Source organism: Bufo bufo, chromosome 7 (genome assembly GCF_905171765.1).
Source record: "Bufo bufo chromosome 7, aBufBuf1.1, whole genome shotgun sequence".
In the NCBI taxonomy this organism is placed as follows: Eukaryota; Metazoa; Chordata; class Amphibia; order Anura; family Bufonidae; genus Bufo; species Bufo bufo.
This window is the reverse complement of record NC_053395.1, coordinates 49,439,312-49,452,453: the sequence shown is the minus strand read 5'-3', so window position 1 is coordinate 49,452,453 and position 13,142 is coordinate 49,439,312. Positions and strand designations below refer to the sequence as shown.

The following is a 13,142-nucleotide window of genomic DNA, read 5'->3' as shown; positions in this document are numbered from 1 at the left end:
CTGCCATCTAGTGACCATTGTTATGTTTGCTTTTATGAAGTTATCTATGGTTGTAAGTTTTATTATGACAGAAGCTGAAGTAGATTTCTGGTGTACATGTTGTAAAATGAGTCAGGCCGCTGAGATCCCACCCGTGGTCCACCCACACCTCGTCCACTTTTGGAATAGTGTCAGGATATCAGAAAAAGCTAAAAAGTTGCAAATGTTGCAAAACGGCACGTTCAACAAAACTTGCATCTTATCTACGTCCAAAAAACTAGCATAGAAAATTAGAACATAACTCCACTATCTCTGACCCCTTACATCACCCTGTGTGAAAATGAGTGATGAGGTACATGTAGAAAGTGAGTTTAAGTGGAGGTAATTTTGCTACCTCCATCAAAGCCACCTGGAGACCTCTCATATAAAATTCTCCATGTGGTTCTTCTACCATAACATTTTAACTTCTCTTCTAAAGGCTTTTACTTTTTATGTCAAGACAAAGGATGTTGGAGAACTGACTGATTTATCTATGGGAATTAATACAAAAGATAAAGGTAGGTCTATGTGATCATGCTAACTTGACCAACTATTCTGTTCAAATCTACCACAACTAATAAGGGTTCGTGTACACGGGCCCTGTACAGTAAAGGGTAATGGCAGGCTGCTGGTTCTGTGCTGCGGATCCATACAACATGGATCTGTAATACGAACAGATACATGAGGCCTTTATTTTGTAGCCACCGATTGGGGAAAATTTCCGCTTAATCATTTCTAAGGCAGAATCGGCAGTCAGACTGCTTCTAGACTTTCCAGTCAACAATTAAAAATCACTTTAGGCTGGGTTCACACCTGAGCGTTTTACAGCGCGTTCAAACGCGCTGTAAAACGCTCAACACATGAAAACCAATGCTTCCCTATGGCCCTGGTTCACACTTGAGCGTTTTACAGCGCGTTTGAACGCGCTGAAAAACGCCCTACGCTCAAACAAGTTCTTGAGCTTCTTTGGGGCGTTTTGACGCGCGTTTGTGGCCATAGGACACTGCAGTCAATCACACAAACGCGCGTCAAACGCGCGTTTACTATTGCAAAAAACGCGCATAAAAACGCGCGACAAAAACGCGCGTTAAACGCGCATATCAAATACGCTCAGGTCTGAACCCAGCCTCAAGGCCCCTTGCAGACGAGCGTTCCTCCCGCAGCGAGTCCACATTGCAGCTCCCGGCCTGACCTCCCAGCACTGACTGGATTCACATAGCATTATATTAATTTATGATGCAATGTAACCCTTACACTTCTGGAATGTATTGGATAACACTGGCAGCATTAACACTGGCAGCGCTGGGAGGTCAGGCCGGGAGCTGCAATGCGGACTGGCTGTGGGAGGAACGCTAGTCTGCAAGGGGCCTAAAGGGGTTGGCCACTTTCTGGTTACTGTTGATCAATGTAAGATGACTATATTGCACTTAGGGGGTCATTTATTAAGTCCGGCATTTTAGACGCTGGTCTTAATAGCCCCTATATCTGGAGGTGGATCCCCCGAAGTTATGAAGAGGCGTCGGCCTCTACATAGCTTTGACGTATTCAGCGCCAGTCTACATGTAAGACAACTTCCTTGCTGTCTTATATTAAGACCATTTTCTAAGCCTAAAACAGGCGTAGATAATGATGAATGAGACGGGCCTCGTGGCCCCTCCACTTCCCCGCCACCTGCCGTGACCCGGGAAAAGTTGCAGATTGCGGCGCAAGCATTCTTTGCAATGCAATCTGCGCCGGAAATACACCTCATATAGGTGTATTTCTGGATAGTAAATGACCCCCCATAGTCTTTGTTGATATTCTGTGCCATTTTCAACATTTTATAAGGTATGTCACATTGTTGGTCAAGTCTTTTGTGCAGTCCACACAGAGGTTCTGTCCCTAAGATGGCCTCTGATGGAGGGTCATGTGTCCATTCAAACACACTGAACCTGCACTAAACTCTCAACATTGCAAGTGCCGATGGCAGATGTGGAGAAGGTCGAGTGATGTGTCTGGAGTTATTTTTGCCTGGCCACATGACCCTCCATCAGTGGCCATCTTATGGACAGGTCTTCCGTGTGGACAGCACAGAAGATTTGCCCAGCATAGGGACAGCACAGAAAATCAACAAAGTTTATATTAGTAAATGTCATATAGTTATCTTTCCTACACATTGGTCAAAAGTAGCCAGAAAGAGGCCAACCCCTTTAAGTAGACCAGAAGGCTTTACACCAATGTTCTTCGTTATCACTGCCCCCAGGCGTGGATGATCTTACTATATAGGGAACAGAGCACATTATCATCGCTCTACATCCAGTACACATGTGAAAATTCCAGTATAAGGCCTCATGCACACGACCGTTGTTGTGTTCCGTTCCGCAAAATGGGGTTCCGTTGTTCCGTGATCCGTTTTTGTTTCCGTGTGTCTTCCTTTATTTTTGGAGGATCACCAGACATGAAGGAAAGTAAAAAAAAATCTAAGTCAAGTTTGCCATGCAAATGATAGGAAAAAAACGGACCCGGACGACAATCTTGTGTGCCTCCACGTTTTTTCACGGTCTCATTGACTTGAATGGGTCCGCAAACCGTTTTCCGTTAAAAAAATAGGACAGGTTAGATTTTTTTGACGGACTGGAACCAATGATCACGGACGCGGATGACAAACGGTGCATTAGCCGAGTTTTCAACGGACCCATTGAAAGTCAATGGGTCCGCAGAAAATCCCGATAAACGGAACAACGGACACGGAATAAAACAACAGTTGTGTGCATGAGGCCTTAGGTGTATGATAGAGACCCCAGAACCATGTCTCTGGAGGTGAAAAACACGAAGAGCCTCATCACATTTTGAACAAGCTGTGGTCTTTCTGTTTAGTCTCTTCATGATTCAGTGTAATTCATACAATGGACTGATATGCCATCAGCTGGATACTAGCATAAGCTAACATGCATTTATTTCTGTTTCTTTCAGCTTGCATTTGGTATTGCATAAAGGTTATTGTAAAGAAGGGGACACAAAAGTACATATTTCCATATAACAATTGGTTTTCCTCATGTAAGACTATCAACGCACAAGTAATGGGACACGTTCCTGCAGCCACCAGAACACACACTGCAGCAGACCAAGGTGACCAGTAGTCATGTGAAAGAGATGGGTGGCCATATTCTTAGCAGTTTGATAAGAGTTTAGCCATGATAAGTGTTCATTAGATCAGTTCAGAGATAGGGTTTCACATGAGCTGTCAGCTAACAGGACTCAGAAGTGATAGTCTGCAAACAGATTTTAACCCCTGCAGCTCAAAAATAGCGGAACATTTTTAATAAAGACCAATTTAAAAATATATATATATATTGTAGAGATGAGCGAATCGAAGCTGAAAAATTTGATTCGCAACGAATGCGAATTTCCTCGCACATTTTTCCTAAAATAGCTGCTGCACGTGTGAAAACATGGGCAAGGAACTCTGGGAAGGCGGGATCACTCAGATTGACATGCATGCATGCAGCCAATCAGCAGCCAGCCAGCCCTGTGATGTCACAGCACTAAGAATACGGCAGCCATTTTAGATTCTGCCATTCTCCAGCGTTCAGGGACAGACGTGAGAAGGCACTAGGGACAGCAATTGGAAAAACTTGATTGTGAAAACCCCACCAGAAAAAACGATTTATAAGTGCAGAGAAAGGGAGGAATCATTTCACAGCATCTTAGTGCAGGGAGAGACGTCAGAAGACGCTAGGGACAGTCATAGGAAAGCGATTTGCAAGTGCAGGGAAAGATTATCTGGGGATCCTCCAAATACCCATTATACAGCTCTGTCATTCCAGCTATTTGTTCTTGGGGTGCAAGTTCTATGTTGAAAAGCCTTTAGTGGCTTATATCTGTGGAACAAGATAAATATATATGCACTTCACTGCTGCAGTTTTTTCCGGTGAAAGCGTATACGGGCGTATTTCAGTACTACAAGAAAAATAGATACGCACTTCACTGCTGCAGTTATTTCTGGTGAAAGCTGTGGGGGATTAGCTCTCTTTCGGGGGTCATTCTCACAGATATCTTCGCCAGACACCAAGTTTAAGGTCCAAACACTGTGCTTTATTGCGGCACATCCGCGTAAACATAAACAATTAAACAAAAGAATAAACACTCGCCCGGCTGGGCTCTAACTAAACATAACATATCCCTGACTCACCTAAAGCACCGTTCACACACGGACATAACATGCGGCTTTCCCAGCCCAATGTCCATCAGCTTCCTGGCTGTACAGAGCACCGTTCACACACGGTCTCAAGTCCAGTACCTTTATGGGGGAGTGTGGCCCAGTAGTCCTCCCGACTCCGGCCTTGTGACCCTTGCGCCTAGTTGTCACGGCGTCCACTAATGTTCCGGCTAGCATCTAGCCCCGTGGCCCCTCAGCCAGCCTGGCTGAGACCACTCGTACAGAGCCTCCAGCAGGATTCTGTTTCACAAAGACTCTCTCCTTGACTGACAGTCTGGGCTGGGCACTTATGCCAGACTGATTGCATCACCTGGTGCTGCCTCAGACCTGATGACTGACAGGGAAGACACAGAAACACCTGCCATGAATCTCCCCTAGCAGCTATGAGGCCGGTCACTGCCTCACAAAGCGTATAGGGGCGTATTTCAGTACTACAAGAAAAATAGATACGCACTGCTCTGTTGCAGTTATTTCTAGTGAAAGCTGTGGGGGATTAGCTCTCTTTCGGAGGTCTTCAGGGGTCAGGTTGGTCACTGCCTCACCAAGCGTATAGGGGCGTAGATCAGTACTACAAGAAAAATAGATACGCACTGCACTGTTGCAGTTATTTCTGGTGAAAGCGTATAGGGGCGTATTACAGTACTACAATAAAAATATATACACAACTGTCAGTTATTTCTGGTGAAAGCGTATAGGGGCGTATTTCAGTACTGCAAGAAAAATATATACGCACTGCACTGTTGCAGTTATTTCTGGTCAAAGCACATAGGGGCGTATTTCAGTACTACAAGAAAAATATATACGCACTTCATTGCTGCAATTATTTCTGGTGAAAGCGTATAGGGGCGTATTTTAGTAATACAAGAAAAATATATTCTCAGTTCACAGTTTAATTTTTTCCTGGTGAAAGCATATAGGGGCGTATTTTAGTACCACAAGAAAAATATATTCTTAGTTCACTGTTTAATTTTTTTCCTGGTGAAAGCGTATAGGGGCGTATTTAAGTACTACAAGAAAAATATATATGCACAGCACTGTTGCAGTTATTTCTGGTGAAAGCGGATAGGGGCGTATTTCAGTACTACAAGAAAAATATATACGCACTTCATTGCTGCAGTTATTTCTGGTGAAAGCGTATAGGGGCGTATTTCAGTACCACCAATGTGGTGGTCCAGCCTGCCGCAGCAACCGCTGAATTGCCCAGTGGCAAACCGCACCCGATTTCAGGCAGTCAAGGCTCCACCACCTCAGCCGAAGGGAGCTGTCTGTCCTTCCCATCATCTGCTGTTCCTGATGCTCCTGCTCCTCCTACTCCTCATCAGTCATTCCGTCAGCAATCGATCACCGAAGCGATTGCCAAAAGACAACAGTATGCGTGCACGCATCCAGTGGCGCAAGTTGCTGGTGCTTCAGTCCCTCCCTTTCCAAGTGGTGGACACTGCACCTTTCAGAGAACTGATGGCTTGTGCCGATCCGAGGTGGGGAGTCCCAAGCCGTAATTTCTTTGCCAAAAAGGCAGTACCAGCCCTGCACAAACATGTAGAACAGAAGGTGGGCCAGTTCTTAACCCTGTCGGTGTATGCCAAAGTGCACGGCAGTGCCGACGTGTGGAGCTGTATCTACGGTCAGGGACAATACATGTCTTTTACGGCCCACTGGGTGAATGTGGTTCCTGCACTGCTACAACAGCAACTTGGCCAGGTCACGCCGATTTTGCCTCCACGTTCTCACGCCGTTGGTCCAGAGACAATGACTCTGCCTCCTCATCCTCCACCATGTCCTCAGCCACCACTGCAGGGACAAGTCACAGTGCCCCTCCAGCATTCCACATGTGCAGGGCTCGGCGGTGTCACGCTGTTCTGCACCTGGTTTGCATTGGCGAACGTAGTCACACAGGGGAGGAACTGCTACATGTGATGCATCAAGAAATCGAATCCTGGCTTTCTTTGCGACAACTAAAAATTGGAACAATGGTGACCGACAACGGGAAGAACATGGTGTCGGCGCTGCATCAAGGAAAGCTGAGCCATGCGCCCTGCATGGCGCACGTGTTCAATCTGGTTGTCAAGCGGTTCCTGAAGTCTTCCACCCATCTGCAAGACATCCTAAAAATGGGCAGGAAACTTTGCATGCACTTCAGCCACTCGTACACCGCAAAACACACCCTCCTTTAGCTGCAGCGGCAGAACGGCATTCCCCAACATAGGCTGATATGCGCCGTTTCCACCCATTGGAATTTCACCCTCCATATGTTGGACCGACTACACGAACAGAGAAATGCCATCAACGATTTCTTGATGATGCAAGCGGATAGGAGTACTCCCCTGTGTAACTTCGATGTCAGCCAGTGGCAGCTCATGCGTGACATCTGCCGTTTGCTCAGGTCCTTTGAGGATGCCACGTTATTTGTCAGTCGCCAGGACTACGGGATCAACAACGTAATTCCACTGCTTCATGTCCTGGAACAGATGCTGGTAAATCTGGCTGGTCAATGTGTAGAAAAATTGGTGGTTTTTCTACTCAGCTGACAGGACAGGAGGAGCAGGAGCAGCCAGAGGAGCTACAAGACGATTAGGAAGACAGAGGACTCAAACACACCGTGGCAGTATGCAGTGGAGATGGAGGCAGGGAGTCCCTCTGAGTCACTAGCACAAATGGCCAATGCATGCTCACTTGCTTGCGAAGTGACAGCTGAATTGTCACCATTCGGCAGAGGGATGACTCCTGGCTCTCCATCTTGTTGGACCCTCGCTACCGGTCCAGAATGGGGGCTTTTTTTTTTACACCCGCTGAGAGGAAGGATATCCTATGTAGTCAGTTGGCCGCTGCCTATCTGCGCCATCGTCCATCCTATCGCAGGTCTGACTGGGGGGGCTCTCTGCACTCACTTTCCACTGCCATGGCTGCTGGGGAGGGGTGGTGTCAGCAGCAGCCTGAGTCTACAGTCGCTGATGAGTAGCTTTCTTCACCCGCATAGTGAAGAAACTGCTCACCAGCAGCAGCAGTTAGACCTGGAGCAGGACCTGAACCAGCAGGTGGTGGCGTACTTGGACAGCACCCTGCCAACCCACATTGAAGATCTGCTGGACTACTGGGCAGCAAAACTTGATTTGAGGCCGCAACTACCAGAGTTTGCCCTGGAAAAGATGTCCTGCCCGGCCAGTAGTGTGGCATCAGAGCGGGTGTTTAGTGCAGCGGGGGCCATAGTTACCCCAAGGAGAACTCGCCTGTCCACCCAAAATGTGGAGAGATTGACCTTTGTCAAGATGAATCAGGCGTGGATCATCCAGGATTTCCACCCACCAATGCCTGATGCATCTGATTAGATCATCCATGCCACCTCACCCAAACCTTGGCAAAAGGGAACGGTTTCTTCTGGCTACCTGCCTACTTGGTGGCCTTCTCCTGATGCTGCCAACTCCATACTCGGTCATTGTGCCACTCGGTGGTCTCCTCCTGATGCTGCAGCCGTCACCTCCAGACTCAGTCATTGTGCCACTCGGTGGCCTCCTCATACTGCTGGCATCACCTCCAGACTCAGTCATTGTGCCACTCTGTGGCTCTCTCTGGATGCTGCCAACTCCAGACTCTGTCATTGTACCACTCGGTGGCCTCCTCATACTGCTGCCAACTCCAGACTCAGTCGTCTTCTCCTGATGCTGCTGCCATCACCTCCAGACTCGGTCATTGTGCCACTCGGTGGCCTCCTCATACTGCTGCCAACTCCAGACTAGGTCATTGTGCCACTCGGTGGCCTCCTTATACTGCTGTCAATTCCAGACTCGGTCATTGTGCCACTCGGTGGCCTCCTCATACTGCTGCCAACTCCAGACTCAGTCATTGTGCCACTCGGTGGCCTCCTCATACTGCTTCCACCTCCAGACCCTATCATTGGGCCACTCTGTGGTCTCCTCATGCTGCTTGAACCTCACCACTATGTCATAGGTCCACTCTATGTACTTCTCATGCTGTTCCCACCCTCCCCACTTCATGACTGGTCCACTATTTTGGCTTTCAGCCTGGCTGACATCATCATTTATTTGACCTTTCTTCTGATCTGTCAGAAGGAAGGAAAAATGAGACGCACAATGGATCCTGTCTGTGTAGCAGCTGTAAGGCATGTTTGGTCCCATCAGAATTGGCTTATGATTTCGTAGCCAAAAGCAGAAGTTGGTACAAAACACAGAAGACATGCAAATATCCCATTCACATGTCATCTCTGTTTTAGATCCACTCCTTTTTTTTTTTGGGCATTAGCAATACTGATAGATTATTTAACAAAGGCTGACTGAGTGAAGGCGTATGCTCCACAGACAGGATCAGTTTTTTGTGGGTTATTGCTCTGACGGTTCAGAGGAAGGGCAAATTAATCAGTGACGTCAACACAAACTTACTTCTGACACCCTCTCCACTCTGTCAGGGGTGCTCTACTTGTATAAGCGCTTAATAGAACAGGTTCTGTAGACATCTATGTGGAATCAGCTGATGAGGGTGTAAAAGGAGTGCGCTTCTTCTTGATGCTCACATTGATCTGTAAGGCCCCTTTCTCACGGGCGAGTTTTCCGCGCTGGTGCAATGCGTGAAGTGAACGCATTGCACCCGCACTGAATCAGGACCCATTTATTTCTATGGGGGTGTTCACATGAGCGGTGATTTTCACGCATCACTTGTGCGTTGCGTGAAAATTGCAGCATGCTCTATTTTGTGCGTTTTTCACGTAACGCAGGCCCCATAGAAATGAATGGGGTTGCGTGAAAATCACAAGCAAGTGCGGATGCGGTGCGATTTTCACGCACGGTTGCTAGGAGACGATCGGGATGGAGACCCAATCATTATTATTTCCCCTTATAACATGGTTATAAGGGAAAATAATAGCATTCTGAATACAGAATGCATAGTAAAATAGCGCTGGAGGGGTTAAAAAAAATAAAATAAAAATTTAACTCACCTTAATCCACTTGTTCGTGCAGCCGGCATCTCTTCTGTCTTTAACTGTGAGCAATAGGACCTTTGATGACGTCACTACGCTCATCACATGATCCATCACCACATTTTGACCTAATTAGCTGTCAGACACTAGCGATCTGCTAGTGTCTGCTCTACCTAACCATGCTATTGTAATTCCTTTCTCTGCAGCGGTTACCCTAAAAAACGTAATTTTATTGGTATGCAAATGAGCCTCTAGGTGCTATGGGGGCGTCTTTTCAGCACCTAGAGGCGCCGTCCACTCACCATTTCTGCCGCCCAGCGCGCTCCAGCCCGCCCCTCTCCTTTAGATTGACAGCCTACTTGCGCCTGCGCTGTGTGCTTCTGTATTCGGCGCAGGCGCAGTGACTGTCTCCCTGCACCGGCATCTTCACTGCGCCGATTACGGCGCAGGGAGCAGTCCAACAGTCAATGTGCCTGCGCCAAATACAGAAGCACACGGCGCAGGCGCGAGTAGGCTGTCAATCTAGAGGAGAGGGGCGGGCTGGAGCGCGCTGGGCGGCAGAAATGGTGATTGGACGGAGCCTCTAGGTGCTAAAAAGACGCCCCCATAGCACCTAGAGGCTCATTTGCATAACAATAAAACTACGTTTTTTAGGGTAACCGCTGCAGAGAAAGGAATTACAATAGCATGGTTAGGTACAGCAGACACTAGCAGATCGCTAGTGTCTGACAACTAACCCAAACCTGAACTTCTGTGAAGAAGTTTGGGTACCAAACATGCACGATTTTTCTCACGCGCGTGCAAAACGCATTACAATGTTTTGCACTCGCGCGGAAAAATCGTGCATGTTCCCGCAACGTACCCGCACCTTTTACCGCACAGCCCGTCTGAAAGAGGCCTAAGTGTCTATTCACACGTCCGCAAAATGGGTCCGCATCCGTTCCACAATTTTGCAGAACAGGTGCGGACCCATTCATTTTCAATGGGGCCGGAATGTGCTGTCCGCATCCGTATTTGCGGATCTACACTTCCTTTCAGCAAAAAAATAGAACATGTCCTATTCTTGTCCGCAATTGCAGACAAGAAAAGGCATTTTCTTTGAGAGTGTCGGCGATGTGCGGTCCGCAAAATGCGGAACGCACATTACCAGTGTCCATGTTTTGTGCAAAACACATACGGACGTGTAAATGGACCCTTAGGCTGAGTTGATACTTCAGTTATTTGGTCAGTTTTGGCCCCGTGACTGCTCAAGTAAGTGAAGTATGCAGTGATTCTAAGGGTACATGCACACGTTCAGGATTCATATGCGGAGCATCCGCACTGAAATCCGCAGGTGTTCGCAGGCAAATCTGTGCGGTCAATCCGCATCATTTGGTGCAGATTTTCACCAAATGATTGAATGAAGAAAATCCGGTCAGGAAAAATAAAATAAATTGACATGCTGCGGATTTTAAAATTTTTAAATCCGCACCGCAGGTCAAAATCCGCGCGGAAAAAATCTGCATCGTGTGCACTGAGAATTTCTAATTCTCATAGAATACAATGTACATGACCTACAGTGCGGATTTTCCGCACGCAATCCTGATCGTGTGCATTTAGCCTAAGAGTGACTGCTGTCATCTGCATGTCATACTGGCTCACAGTATTATTTCACTACCACAGCAGACTCCCTATGCGTGTTACTGCAAGGCACAGTGTTCTACACCCCTATAAAGGCTCTCTGCAGCCAGGAAATAGCAGTTTTTAACTTAATTCGTTAAAAATTTGGCGAACCGGCCGAATCGAGTTTTTTTTTAAATTCGCTCATCTCTAATTTTTTGCCCAAAATGAGTAAAATGCAATAAAAAAAACATATCACTGCTTTATTCATAAACACAATATATGACTATATAGCTTTCTGAGCAGATGTCAGTGTGGTGAAGCTATAGTACATAGAGTATATGATATATACATGCTATTAGCTCTGTTCTCAGCAGATCTAGCCCTGTCAGTCAAGTGGAGGGGGAAGTATGCAGAGTATAGGGGGTGTTAATAAGCAGTGCTCAAAGGATTCAGCTCCACCTCCTGGTGCTCCAACCTCTCAGTTGCATATGAATAAAAACACAGATTTCTCTGCAGCTGTTTAGGATACAGACAAAAGAAATGTATTATTTTAAACAGCAGGATGAGCCCTACCAGGTAGTATATCTGGTTTAATAGGGTTGATCATGGTGACAGAGGCGCGTTAAGGTCCATGCAGCCACTGACAACTCACATTTATTATGGGGTTCAATGGCATGGTGTTGTGGACTGTAGAATTAGGACTTACAGTTGCAAGAAAAAGTATGTGAACTCTTTGGAATGATATGGATTTCTGCACAAATTGGTCATAAAATGTGATCTGATCTTCATCTAAGTCACAACAATAGACAATCACAGTCTGCTTAAACTAATTACACACAAATAATTAAATGTTACCATGTTTTTATTGAACACACCATGTAAACATTCACAGTGAAGGTGGAAAAAGTATGTGAACCCCTAGACTAATGACATCTCCAAGAGCTAATTGGAGTAAAGTGTCAGCCAACTGGAGTCCAATCAATGAGATGAGATTGGAGGTGTTGCTACAGCTGTCCGGCCCTATAAAAAACACACACCAGTTCTGGGTTTGCTTTTCACAAGAAGCATTGCCTGATGTGAATGATGCCTCGCACAACAGAGCTCTCAGAAAACCTACGATTAAGAATTGTTGACTTGCATAAAGCTGGAAAGGGTTATAAAAGTATCTCCAAAAGCCTTGCTGTTCATCAGTCCACGGTAAGACAAATTGTCTATAAATGGAGAAAGTTCAGCACTGCTGCTACTCTCCCTAGGAGTGGCCGTCCTGTAAAGATAACTGCAAGAGCACAGCGCAGACTGCTCAATGAGGTGAAGAAGAATCCTAGAGTGTCAGCTAAAGACTTACAAAAGTATCTGGCATATGCTAACATCCCTGTTAACGAATCTACAATACGTAAAACACTAAACAAGAATGGATTTCCTGGGAGGATACCACAGAGGAAGCCACTGCTGTCCAAAAAAAACATTGCTGCGCATTTACAGTTTGCACAAGAGCACCTGGATGTTCCACAGCAGTACTGGCAAAATATTCTGTGGACAGATTAAACCAAAGTTGATTTGTTTGGAAGAAATGCACAACACTATGTGTGGAGAAAAAGAGGCACAACACACCAACATCAATACCTCATCCCCACTGTGAAGTATGGTGGGGGGGCATCATGGTTTGGGGCTGCTTTGCTGCGTCAGTGCCTGGACGGATTGCTATCATCGAAGGAAAAATGAATTCCCAAGTTTATCAAGACATTTTGCAGAAGAACTTAAGGCCATCTGTCCATCAGCTGAAGCTCTAGAGAAGATGGGTGTTGCAACAGGACAACAACCCAAAGCATAGAAGTAAATCAACAACAGAATACGCCTTCTGGAGTGGCCCAGTGAGAGTCCTGACCTCAACCCGATTGAGATGCTGTGGCATGACCTCAAGAAAGCGATTCACACCAGACATCCCAAGAAAATTGCTGAACTGAAACAGTTCTGTAAAGAGGAATGGTCAAGAATTACTCCTGACCATTGTGCATGTCTGATCTGCAACTACAGGAAACGTTTGGTTGAAGTTATTGCTGCCAAAAGAGGTTCAACCAGTTATTAAATCCAAGGGTTCACATACTTTTTCCACCTGCACTGTGAATGTTTACATGGTGTGTTCAATAAAAACATGGTAACATTTAATTCTTTGTGTGTTATTAGTTTAGGCAGACTGTGATTGTCTATTGTTGTGACTTAGATGAAGATCAGATCACATTTAATGACCAATTTGTGCAGAAATCCATATCATTCCAAAGGGTTCACATACTTTTTATTGCAACTGTATATGACACCTAGTCTGCAGTCAGTTAGAAAATAGCCTGAAATACAGTGTTGCCATCATTCCTTTGATAAAGAAATAATTTACTATGT

The 13,142-nt window shown here is 46.1% G+C and overlaps 1 protein-coding gene across 1 annotated transcript in view; it reads left to right on the top strand.

Annotated features, from left to right (window-relative positions):
• LOC121008747 overlaps positions 1–13,142 on the top strand; it is a 52,761-nt gene that overhangs the window by 20,929 nt on the left and 18,690 nt on the right. Inside the window, exons 4-5 of the mRNA XM_040441442.1 lie at positions 458–536; positions 2,971–3,054. Of these exons, the coding sequence (XP_040297376.1) occupies positions 458–536; positions 2,971–3,054 (163 nt within the window). The remainder of the gene's footprint in view (positions 1–457; positions 537–2,970; positions 3,055–13,142) is intronic.